At 41.1% G+C, this 13514-nt stretch overlaps 1 protein-coding gene across 7 annotated transcripts in view; it reads right to left on the reverse strand.

Annotated features, from left to right (window-relative positions):
• Positions 1-306: 306 nt before the first annotated feature.
• The window catches only part of TRPM3 (transient receptor potential cation channel subfamily M member 3), a 974199-nt gene continuing 960991 nt past the window's right edge, over positions 307-13514 (reverse strand). For all 7 annotated transcript variants that reach the window (XM_088837934.1, XM_088837932.1, XM_088837936.1 and 4 more), the window contains one exon: positions 307-5278. In XM_088837934.1, coding sequence (XP_088694060.1) covers positions 3829-5278 — 1450 coding nt within the window. In that variant the 3' untranslated portion in view covers positions 307-3828. The remainder of the gene's footprint in view (positions 5279-13514) is intronic.

Here is a 13514-nt window from a genome sequence, read left to right on the forward strand (position 1 = left end):
CCCCCACACATTGAACAGTATAGTCTATAGATATAGATGATTGATGACTGGATAATATATAATTACAGAAGTTAAACAGCCCAAACATTCAGAAAGATTAGACTGTATAGCCTTAGAAAGTGGAAAAAATGTACTATCCAGTTATCTACCATAATAATATCTATAGAAACCATCTTTTAGAATACATTTGAAACATTCAGAAGAAACACATTTTGTGTTTCTTATAAGTACATTTTTCTTATTTGATAGTTCTGATATATATATATATATATATATATATATTTTTTTTTTTTAAAGGGGGAACTTTCAAAGTGCTATATAATATCCTAGACCTGGAAGCTTAGACTTAAAAAAAAAATCCAGTTCTGTAAAGTGCTGCATTCTGACCCCTAGTACACCTTCTGGCTGGAGAAATAAACTAGCCCCGCCAATTATAGCCAAGTTTTCCAGCTCCATTCAAATCCACCCAGGAGAGAGTTTCTAAGTATAAATATAAAGTTTGTTGATTAATCAGGAATTCCCAAGGTAATTTTCATTAAACATCCTTACATTTTTTCCCAAAAGGACTGAGCAATTTAGAACAAATCATTACATATAGTAGTATATAAAAAAATTGGCACCTTAGAAGTATATGATTAAACCAAAGCTATTACTTCCTTGAGCGCTCTATGACTTTATTTATATTCCTCAATAACTTGCTGCTCATGGGCTGCTTAATTCACAGAGAACGTAATTAATATCCCCTCGATCAGGGACATGGTGAAATAAATGATCTGGACACAAGCTGACCGTACAAGGCCACAGAATCAATGCCACATTGGTGTGCAGAACACCCAGAAATGGAAAGAAATGGATGGAAACATAACAGACATGTAAACACAAGGAAAGAAATGGCTCATGAAAGTTATACAGGTTGTGTTTAAAGTCACTTAAATTTGGCTTATATATTTCACACACTTCACAAAAGATTTAAGAAGTTCATTTTCATGCACAACAAAAGGACCAGGTAGTCACAAGGTCAGGGCTGTTAAATCCTTTGTTTCATAGGTTTGGTTCTCTCCAGAAATTGCGATGAATGGAAACACTCATGCTCATAATTTCTTTCCCCTATTTTCAATCTGGTCCAGAATGAGGTCCTGGAGGTGCTGTGATATCCTGCTCTGTGACCAAAGAATAATAATTTCACCTCCTTCTTAGATTCCTCTACAGATTTAGAGAAGCCTCTGGCTTTGTAAGTATGCTCCGTATTTAAAATCATCAGTGTTTAGGATGTAAATACATCAAACTAGCAAAAGCTAATCTAAGGAACAAAAGTAACAAAATCTGGGTTTAAACTCTGGTGCTGAGACTTGGCCTTCCTGAGAATCACAGAGAAATGGTCTTGAAATGTAAAGTGTCTATTACAGCTGCATTGATTATGAATAAACATGGTTCCTCTTCCTCATTATCAATCAATATGGAACCAGGGGTATATGAACCCTTTAAGGTTATATAGCAACTCTACATGTACATACATTTTTTTTTTTTCCCTGGGAGGTGAGCCCAGAGCTTTCATTAGATCCTCATAGAGATTCATGACTCAAGGAAGTTTTAGGGCAACTAATCTATTCTTAGACCAAATGCATGTTTATTGAGGGGGAAATGGCCAGTAAAAATATAACTGTTTCTAGAGCACTTATATATGAGGGACTCCAGTGACTTGTTTCTTACTCACTTAAATCCAAGGGGTGAAGATGGAATTGTTTAATTCTTTATATGCGGCAACATCATTGTCTCTACACCTGAAAAGCTTGTTCAGAAGATTTTGGTTTTTGTTTTAAATATTTAAAGGCTAGAGATTTTGTCCATGTATTCACTTGATTTCACATAATGAGAAATCTGGAATTCAAAACTATAGCAAAAAAAAAATAACCAGGAAGTATTGTCTTTTTCCTTAAAGATTTTTATTCTCCTTTAAATCAGTGATCCAAATAGGAATCCAAAGATTTGATAAAGATTTCTTTATCCCACTTTACATCCAGATTCTGATCTAGAAACGTATGCCTATATTTGAGAGTCCATAATACTATCTGGTTTAGAACCGTACATCTATTCTGATTGTACTTGACATAATCTCTTTGTGCAGGAGAAACCAGACTAAACGAGATGTCATGATAGCAAGTGCTTCTGCACAAAAAAGAGGCAGAGGGAAGGTAGTGAGTCATCTTGGCAACTCTAGTTTTGTACAAGGAAAAGCTAAGGTCATAGGGATTTTAAAAGTTTATAATTTCAACATGTCAAAATTTAATATAATTAACTCTTTCAATGGAACTCCTTGGATATTAAAAAATCCTGGTTATATCTCAAGATGATAGAAAAGTCCAAGTCTTTTAGGAAAGCTCTATATGTCTGTTTATAAACTATATATTAACATGTCTCTCTGTGTAAATGCATATAAGCAGCATATACTACAGAACTCTTTATATGTTTATTTGCTCTCTATTTTAGTCTACCACATCTTTTTTATAGCTCTGTATATAAGAAAAATATTCATGGTATGCCTGCTACTGATGGCTTGGGTTGATACCAAACTCTCAGTCGTCAATTCTAAGGTTATTTATGGTTTTGAAACTTCCCTAAAAAGTGCTTTGGAACATTTCCATAAAAAAGATACCAGCCCTTGAAAAACTCCAATTAAATTTATGCTGAGCTCAGATTAAATGGCAAAACTCTAGGTATGAAAATATCCACATGTAACCAGATATTCATATACAAAATGGTCATGTGATAGGTGGTATGGAAAATTGGCAGTTACATCCTGGAGATGTTCAGAAGACATGGTGGACTCATACACATGATGAGGGTCACACAGCAGCATCACACATAACATGATGGTGAGAATATAGCAGTATCTCATATGGCAGTTTTAGGTGAGTTCTGCCTACTATTTTTTTTTTTTTAAGTTTACTATTACATATTCGGTGGCTTCATTGATGATAGGTGAGATACAAAATAAATTAAAAAATATAAAATTATTTAATTACATTCATCCTGAGCTTACTTGACTCTACTTGAATGCCCACTGTATATAATAAACCACTTGACAATTGTTTTTAACATCAACTCTTCTTTCATTTTGATTGCAATACAAAAAGGCATTTCTTTTCCCTTTATTTTCTTCAAAAGAGATAAAAGTTGTGGCACCAGAAATGAATATATAAGAGACAGGTGAGCTATGACTGTTACCTTGTTTTTTCTTTATAATGATCAATTACAGAAGTGTTGGCATGAGAAGGATGTGGGACGTTAGGTAGAACTGCTTGCTGCCGGCTTATACTGAATAAAAAGGATGCTCTTCATCAGTCACCAGTGATGGAGCCAATGTGAAAAGAAAACAGAATTGAAGTTTAGAATATCTCATTTGTATGCTGGCTACTTTATTTTATTTTGCAATTTAGCCCTGCATCCTAAAACTCTTGATAATGGTCAGAAATGGAAAGATGCTTCCTGGCATGGAGCATGCTTGATGCCCCATTCATTCCCAGAGCTCATGACTTTCTGAAATGACTAGTTATACACATTCATCTCAACCTTTCTTTTCCCTCTTTCCCCTCCCTACCCATCGAGTGTGAACATGACTTAAATCCCCTGTGTTTTGCACTGGGCCAGATCAAATATTTTCTTGATCTGTGACCCAGAAGTCACCTTTTAGTTAACAACTCCCAAGGAATGACTTGTTTTGCTCAGCTAAGAATAAAGCAGGTAAGTTTCAAGAAACCGGAACAGGTGAATTTCAGGGAGAATTTGAGGGCTGGATTCTTGAGCCTCCTGCAAAGATTATTAGAAGGTTTAGTTGTGCTTGCTTTCAAAGCTGTGAAAAGCAGACATTCTGGAGAGTCTCCTCATGGACAGACTGTCCCCTCGGCCCTCCGGCTTGGAGGACTTACTTCTCTGGAAGGGATTTCTCAGGCTTGCTGTGTTCCGCTGCCTGTCGAGTTTGTCACTGATGGAGAAGCTCTTCCTGGTGTGTGCATATGGTGTGCTTGGCTCCTCTGCTGAGTAGCTGTTGGCGCGCTCTATCTTGGGAACTGTGATGTTGTTGGACAGGGTTCTGTCTGAATTATCACCCTCCTGAGGGGGCATTGTGATGGTGGCTCTACGGCCCTTGGCCTCATTCTCCTCACCATCAGAGCTGGGGTGACTCAGTTCTGCCTCTCGCTCGGGATGGCAGCACAACGAATCCTCCACTTTCCTTCCAAGACCTCCTGGGAAGGTGGCTCTGTCAGCAATCACTTGAGGGGCATTGACACATCTTGTGTCAATACAGTCTGTAATACTTGTATATTCTGCTGTTTTCACGGGCACCCCAAAGTTGGCATAACAGCTCCTCGAAGGAGAAAACATAAAGCTATGTGATTTCACGATGGAGGCTTCTTCTAGAAGAAAGGGGGTGGTGGCTAGGTAGCGGCTACTTTTGGAACGCTCAATGGTGTGGTACATTGGAGGGTCAGTGTCCCATGGGTTTTGGCATTCTGGGAGGTGGGTATAGTCTGAAGGAAAAGATCTAGTGTCCATGGAGGTGATGTCCTCAAAATCAATGCTCCGGCTTGGTCTGTCTGTGGGTGCAAGAGTCGCATAGGCACTACTTGAAGGAGCTGCGGAAGGTACTGGAGCCGAAAAGCTTGGTTCTCCCAGCCCAAGGATGTTCATGGAATTGTCCAGTGGGTCTATATCACAGTGGAGCTCATCCATGGCAGAGACATAGATGTCTATACATGAAGATGGTCTTCTGGAGTCAGGAACAATGGCCAAGGTGTTTGCAGGGGCTGCAGGAGCTTTGGATTCTTTTGCTACAGAGTGGGAACTAGTAGCTCGGTGTAGGCTCAGGGACCTTTCTTTAAAAAGACTCTCCAACTTTTCTATCCCACCTTTGTCTTTCATATTGACTGAATAGAAAGAATGACTTCGCATACGGGGCATTAAGGTTGGAGAAGTTGGGGACAAGGTCTCCTCACCTGCAGGGTCTATACTGTCTTGGAGCTTGAAGGTATTCCCCTCCTGGCTGTTGAAGCTGCTCTGGCGGACAATGTAGGCTGCATCTGTGCAGTCCGAGGAGGTCCGCGAGCGGATTTTGTTGGACTCAGCCCGCTCCAGACCCGTCAGGCGCTCCAGGGCTGTGGCCATGCGCCCGATGAGGTCCTCGAGCTGCGCCAGCCGGATGTCCACGGTCTGGAGCGAGGCCTTCATGCAGTGCTCCCTCTCGTTGACTTCCTCCAGCCGCATGGACATATTCTCCACCCTGGGCGGGAAGAGAGAACCAGAGTCACTCTGGGTAGTTTCTCTGCAGGAGGCTGTGGAGCAGGGACAGAGGGGCTTAGAATTGTGCCCCAACTTGGTGCCATCACTGTCCCACTGTGGGGAACTGAGGGGATGAGGGTAGTGAGAAGGGGTGGAGAGGAGAGGATGGCCATGACCCTGTCACTGGGAATCACAGAACTCCAATCTTTCTAAGCTAGAAAAGGCTTGAGAGTTGATGGAATCCAGCAGTTTCTAGCTACTAATCCCCTTTCCCTCAGGGAAACTTAATGCTCAGTCCCAACAACTAAACACCAAGGCAAAGAGGTCTTGAAGTGGAGTGGGGCCAAAGTCGCACTCTTTCCCGCCCTCCTGGCTTCACTGTGGCTTGGGGCCGGGCTCAATGACCTAAATAAGGACTAGGATGTTGGCTTAACAGTCACCAGCAAAATGAGAATGTTACATTTGGATGACTTTACCCAGTTTTGCAGTAGAATTGTAGAATGTAGCTATTCTTACTGTAGTGCACATGTAAAATTTGTATTTTACGGACTGGGATTATGCTTATTTTGCATATACATGATAATCTTTTGTTGTTCTTATTCACAACAATCCTTTTAGAAAGTAGTGCGTCCGAAGGAACTGATATGGTCCTGTTACTGAGTCACCTGGGGCTGACCTTATTTAACCCGATCCTTTCATTAATAAAGGATAAACAAATATCAAGAAATTTAGCCAAGATTGCATAATTTGTGGTAAGCTCTAGAGTGGCTATCAATAAATCATCCTACTCCTCTCTCTGTCTTTCCAGGTAATTGATCCAGGTGCTTTCTATTCCAGTTATTTCTATAATCTCCATTCTTAAGGGTGTGATCTGTCTCATATTCCTCTTTGCGTTTCCATGTTGCTAGCCCAATACCTGCCAGATGTCAAGAAAGGTTCACTGAACAAATCACTGTGACAAACTTGATTTCAATTGTTTAATGGGTTGCTGGGCCATTTACTTATAAAGACAGTGACCACATATTTAAACTAAAGTTGTGCCATATTTTTCATTTGTTCAAATTAACTTGGAAAGGACAAACCAAAGCCAAGTTTTGGGTTGAGCTTAAACTTTCACTTTTAAATGCCAAAAGGCAAATCTTGGAGAATCTAAAAAAGATCTACTCACAACATTTTTTGAGAGGATAAAGATACTTTCCCAATTCTTCCAATATGCACAGCAAATCACTTGACCATTGACCCTTAAAAGGAATATGGCTGCTAGAGCTAGCTCCCTCCAATTGTTGTGATGGTGGTGGTGTGTTAACAATAGCAGCACCTCTATCAAAGAATATATATTTCAATGCCAGAAGGAGATATAAGAGGCATGTGGTTTCTCTCTCTGAGGGACCTACAGGCTTTTAAAAAACACAGACATGTATAAAAGCCTACCTCTTCTGCTGGTCAGAGTGGGAATATGTGATTCTCCTACCTCTGCAACACCCCCCCTCCCCGCCTTCCGCCCACCTCCCCCACAACTCTGCTCTTTTATCTCTGTTTCCCTTCATCAGTTTAAGTTTCTGGACTGCTCTCAAGAGCCCTGCTTCAGAACATTTTTTTTTTCTTTTGCTCCTTTCTGCTGCTCCATAGACAGTTCAGCACCTCTAGGGTCTAGGCACACTCTGCCATGATGCTCAGGTATATTTCCAAAAGCCTTGTACACTGAGCAATTCCGTATCTGGCAAACCCAATGCACAGATGATTCAGAAAGAAAATTCAACTTTTTCCTATTTCACTTGTTTTGTGGTATACACGTAGCCCAACAAACAAATTACTTATAATGATCATTTTGTGTGTCTTAGAGACTTACAATTGACTTTTTCATCACCTATCCTATGGAGTTTACAAGTATTACAGTTCATTTTTGCAATGCAATAAGCTTTTGGTAAGTAGATAAAAATACTACTTCATTAAACGAAGGAGCAGGACAGATGGTACATTTCTGTAGAATGAGGATTTTTGCTTGGGATACTTAGGTACTGGGTCCACCTAGCTTTTTAGTGTTGGCAGAGTTACAAAAGGCAGGATAATTTTCTTCCTCCGTCTACTGTCCTTTCCTAGAGTCTGGTGTATATAAGGTTGGTATGGAAAGAGATAAAGATGTTCTCTGAGTACAACTGCATGTAGTTATTGGTTTGAGCATGAGAAGATATCTCCCTGCACTGCAGGGACCCCCTGCGCACCCTACCTCACTTTAGTTTCAGAATCCAACTCTGCAGAGAAAACTAGCAGGTGAAAGGCTGAGCTAAGGCACCAAGAGGCGATGACAGAATAAGGACTTGGTTGCGGGGAATAAACAGAACCCAGACACTAAGGAGCCCAAGCAATGGGAGGGAGAGAGGAGGTACAAGGAAGAAGGGAGTCTTCTGGGAAAGTAAGGAGGTGCCCAGTGGGAGCCTCAAGAGCAAAGATAAAGAAGCATGGCTCCAGGGGGTGGAACTAGGGGAGGAAAGCATTCTAGGACAAGGTCAAGGAGCTATTCTTCACCAAATCTTAACTTTCCTATGGGCTCTGAGGTGCTTTGGAATGTAAGGCTTGAATTTTTTTTTTTTTTTTCAAAAAAGGACTGTTTGATCTGTTTTCTTTCAGAATCCTGGATGTGTTTAACCACTTGACTGTATGTCATTTAGGTCATTGATATAAGTGATAGGGGTTTAATGTAGGAGTTATAAAAAAGATGAAAGTTCCTAGACTCAAACTTATATATGCTTGTTCCATAAATAGAGTTCTTCCCTTAATCTTTAAAAATAATTCTTGAAAAGTTGATTTGTCAATGGGCATGTATTACAGATATAAATAGGTGTGAGAAACAAATCAAGAGTTTTGGCTCATACTGGTAGTTTCCAGGACTGACTCTGGTCAAATAATTCAGGAGATTATAGGGAGATAAGAATGATAAGATTTTATGGATCAAAAGGAATCCTCAAGGAGATACATATGGCAGTGACTAAGTAAGAAAAGAAAAAGGGATCTGAAAAGGAAGATGTTGTATGGGAGGAACACTTTATTTTTCTTTCCTTCTTTCAAATTTCCAGATCTTGTGTGACTTATTTCAGAATAACTCAAGAGGCAATCACAATAGGCACCCAACAGAAACCTGGAAAGGTATGAGGTGGTTTTTGTTCCCAGGAGGCCAAGAAAGCAACAGCCAGAAGCCCATCAAAGGGAACTCAATAGGCTGGTTAAAAAAAGAAATCCAGGTTGTAAGACAACCAGCCTCTAAGGGCCAAAGGGATAAGGAAAAGGGCATTCAAAAGAAGATTCTGGTGGCACAGAAAATTTCAACTTCTATATGCAATATGTTAAGGATTATTGTATTGTGTGTGCATACCTTCTAGAAAATTCTTTTTTTTTTCTGATAAACTCAAAATGTGATTAAAGGAAATATAGTAAAAGGAAAAAGACAACTGGCAGGTCATGCCTGTTCTAAATTTCAAATATTCCCTGGAGTGCTAGCAGTAGGATGGGCATAGGATGAAGAGCAGAAACAACTTCAGATCACATGAGCCCAGTTGTGGGGCCTCTTGTGGGGGCAAGGGGTATACTGATACAGGTTTTCAGATCAAAGACAAAGATGCAGAGCAGCTAAAGTGAACTCTTGCTTATCCATAGACTGTGAACTTTAGGGTCACCTAGGGCTTCCCTGGTGGCTCAGAGGTTAAAGCGTCTGCCTCCAATGCGGGAGACCCGGGTTCGATCCCTGGGTCGGGAAGATCCCCTGGAGAAGGAAACGGTAACCCACTCCAGTATTCTTGCCTGGAGAATCCCATGGACGGAGAAGCCTGGTAGGCTACAGTCCACGGGGTCGCATAGAGTCGGACACGACTGAGCGACAGAATGGAATGAATGGACCCCTTCCCTATGGGTTTCCCTCATAGCTCATTAGGTAAAGAATCTGCCTGCAACGCAGGAGACCTGGGTTTGATTCCTGTCTGGAAGATCCCTGGAGAAGGAAATGGCAACCCACTCCAGTATTCCTGCCTAGAGAATCCCATGGACAGAGGAGCCTGGCAGGCCACAGTCCATGGGGTTGCCAAGAGTCAGACATGACTTACTGACTAAATGACGACAACGACCCTTCCCTTTGGGCAAGGTATCCTAATTAACTTTGGGGCCAAAAGAGGGGAGAAAAGTTAAACTTGGATCTATCAATGGATATAGCAAAGATCAGCCTTAGAAAAAGATACAGTGGCAAGTGACTGAAGCTCCTTTTTTATGACTTACACTATTTGGGGATTATTTATAAATTTCATATATCCTAAATTATTCTCTCTTTGTTAGGAAACATTGTAACTGGAAAATACTATTAATAGTCATTGTTTAATACTTTTTTGATTTAGGGAAAGTGGAAAAAGGGGGCTACAGAGACTATTGGTTTGGGAAAGACAAGGAATGATGTATATTGCAGTTTGCCTAAATTGTTATTGTCAAGGAGAAACTTCAAACTGAAATTTCTGATAAGTGGAGCCCAACAGGTAGGGTGATGGTGAGGATAAACTGGAAGCTGTAAGTTAGGGGTCTGAGGACCAAATTCCTATGGGATCAAGTAAGTATGTGAAGCAGACAAAGCATAAGAGACCAGCGGAAGGTTCTGTGGCAGAAGAGAGCATGTCCAGGCCAAAGGCATTCAGAGTGAATTTTAACAATCACTATCAGCTCAACACAACAGCCCTCTGTGGGCAAGTGCTGCCCATGAGCGACCAGTTTGCAAAACCTGCTTTAAATGAGTTAAAGGGACCAGAAAAGAACTTCTATCTGTGATCACCAGAAAATGTAGGTGACCCTTAAGAGCCAAAGGGAAATAAAAAGAAATGTCAGGAGACTGCAGATAGGAAATGTTTTCTTGGTACTCAACATTCCTGATTCTATGAATTATGGGAGTTTAACATCAATTCTAGGCAGCATTATAGAATGGCTTGTTGTTATTTAGTCACTAAGTCATATACGACTCTTTTGCAACCCCATGGACTGTAGCCTACCAGGATCCTCTGTACATGGGATTTCCCAGGCAAGAATACTGGAACAGATGGCCATTTCCTTCTCCAGGGTATCTCCTCAACCTAGGGATCAAACCTGTGTGTCCTCATTCTCCTGCATTGGCAGCTGGATTCTTTACCACTGAGCCACCTGGAAAGCCCATAGAATGGCTTCAGTTCAGTTCAGTTCAGTCGCTCAGTCATGTCCGACTCTTTGCGACCCCATGAATCACAGCACGCCAGGCCTCCCTGTCTATCACCAACTCCCGGAGTTCACTCAAACTCATGTCCATAGAGTCGGTGATGCCATCCAGCCATCTCATTCTCTGTCATCCCCGTCTCCTCCCACCCCCAACCTTTCCCAGCATCAGAGTCTTTTCCAGTGAGTCAACTCGTCGCATGAGGTCGCCAAAGTATTACAGTTTCAGCTTTAGCATCAGTCCTTCCAATGAACACCCAGGATTGATCTCCTTTAGAATGGACTGGTTGGATCTCCTTGCAGTCCAAGGGACTCTCAAGAGTCTGCTCCAGCACCACAGTTCAAAAGCATCAATTCTTCGGTGATCAGCTTTCTTTACAGTCCAACTCTCACATCCATAAATATAATGGTCATCTAGTCTTTGGTAATTAAGCTGATACTATCTTTTGGGTACTTTAAAGAGACAGGATTAATTAACAGGAGGCTCAATATTAATCTTGTCTCTCTTTTGATAATCTAGATTAACAAAGAAACATAGATGCACAATATTTTTCATAAAGTACATTGTGATTTTAGTAAATGGGTTGATACACTAGGTTGACTGGAGAAATGTGAATACTTGGCTGGCTGATTAACCAAGTGAGAGTTGGTATAACAATGGCCCGGTGTCATCATGAAAGAGAGTTTTTTGAGTCATGCAATATTTTAGTTCTGTCTTGGTTCACCTGATTCATGCTGGTGAGATTTTGGTGGATTATGTTGAAGGCATAGCAGGTATGTTTATCAAGCAAACAATGATATAAAAAGAATAGGATGAAAAATTAGTAGACAGACAATAAAATCAGGATCCAAAGTTGTCCTTCAAATGCTACAATAATGAGCCAAAGTTGGGGATGGGAAGTGGGGACTCCGGGGGCGCTAGCGGTAAAGAACCCACCTGCCAATGCAGGAGACCTAAGAGATGCGGGTTCTATCCCTGGGTCAGGAAGATCCCCTGGAGGAGGGCATGGCAACCCACTCTAGTATTCTTGCCTGGAGAATTCTATGGACAGAGGAGCCTGGCAGGCTATATAGTCCATGGCGTTGCAAAGAGTTGGACACGACTGAAGTGACTGAGCACACAAAGAGTAAGTGGACTTTAAGACAAATTTCATAGCAAAGAATGCTAAGTCTTGATTTTAGGTTAGAAACAAACATTCCCCAGAAGCAGTTGGAAGATATTTGAAATATCTCATGTGAAAAAGGCTTGGATTTAATTAATTGTAGGCTCACTCTGAACCAGAGATGTGACTTGGCTGCTATGATGATAATGCAATCCCATAGCAAAAAAATGTATAGATCCAAAAATAATAACTACCAGTTAAAACATAATATCTCATGTATGTTATCTCAATAACTTTTAAAATTTTAGTTAGGTATTAATACCACAGGTATGTCCCCATTTTACTGCTTGGGACATAGGTTCAGAGGAGTTAAGTAACTAGTTCAAGGTCACACAGCTAGTTACTGCAGAATTAGTATTCAAATCTTTCCATTTTACTGTGTTCTTTCCCTTGTTACATGTTCTTTTCCTATTGTTCTCTGTGAGCATATAGTAGATGCTCAAAAACAGTAAGTGAATGGATAAAAGCGTTGAGTCTAGGCTCTAACTATAACACAGAATTAGGTTCTATTTACATACCACATTTAAAGGGAGATGGTGAAAATTCAAAGTGCATATTGAGAAAGTGGTCAGGGTAGTGGAAGATCTGCTGAACACATGCTAAGTGGTTAAAGGATTTCGGGATATTTAGTTTAGAAAAGATAAAGCAAATGGGAGATGATGGTGATGTCACCATATGTGAAACATTTTCTCGGAGAGAGTAGAATGTAATTATTTTTGTATTTATTCATGAGGCTGGTATCTAAGGCAGCTTCTCCTCCTTCAGGAGGTGCTCAAATAGAGGCTGAGTGTAACTGGATCATACATTCTTTCAAAGCAAAGTCCTTATATCCCCACCCCAACCCCAGGCCCTGCTCAGCACATGCTTGTTAAATTGCTGCTGGTCAGGTGTGTGGGAGAAACACTGTTTTGGGTACAAGTAATCTGTACTTGGGCTTCCCTTGTGGCTTAGCTGGTAAAAGAATCCACCTGCAATGTGGGAGACCTGGGTTTGATCCCTGGGTTGGGAAGATCCCCTGGAGAAGGGAATCTAGGCTACCCACTCTAGCATTCTGGCCTGGAGAATTCCAGGGGTCATAAAGAGTCAGACACGAATGAGTGACTTTCACACACACACAGTCTGTACATGACAGTCTGTAATGACATCCAGAACTGTTCCCAATGTAAAGTACCGAATTTCATTGATATATGTTCCACAGTGAATAATTCTGCACCATCCTATCCTACTTGGGACTCTAAGCTTGTCCATTATGTTCCATTAGTGGTCCCCAAAGTGTGGTTCAAGACTGGCTGTATTACCATCAGCATTACTGGGAACTTGTTAGAAATGCAAATTCTCAGGCCCCACCACAGACACAGTGAATCAGGAACCAAGGATGTAGGTGGATGCCCAGAAATCCGTCTGTAACAAGCTTTCCAGATGATTTCAAGGCCTTAAGGTTTGACAACTGTGAGTTAGATGTTCCTGGCTGTTCCTGCCTTGGATGTACACTAGAACTCAGTGAGACTGTGCTTTTTGAGGACAGAGCTCTATTATTGCCTGGTACACAGTGAAAGCCCCAGTACGCATGTATTGAAACAGAACCCACTAGTTAAAGGATGATGAGCACAGAATTTGATGGCACAAACTCCAAGGATTGGTTATCGTAAGCCAGGGTAAAAACATCCTCAGAAAAGAAGGTAGTTACCAATGTTGCTTAACAGCTTAAAAACGTGGCTATTTTAATATAATTATCACTAGCTAGATATTGTCCCAAATAAGTGATGGCATTGGTTACAATCAATTCAGTTCAGTTCAGTCACTCAGTCGTGACCGACTCTCTGCGACCTCATGAATCACAGCACGCCAGGCCTCCCTGTC

This window comes from Moschus berezovskii, chromosome 7, assembly GCF_049115385.1.
Source record: "Moschus berezovskii isolate FMDL1 chromosome 7, NW_MosBer_1.0, whole genome shotgun sequence".
Lineage (NCBI taxonomy): Eukaryota > Metazoa > Chordata > Mammalia > Artiodactyla > Moschidae > Moschus > Moschus berezovskii.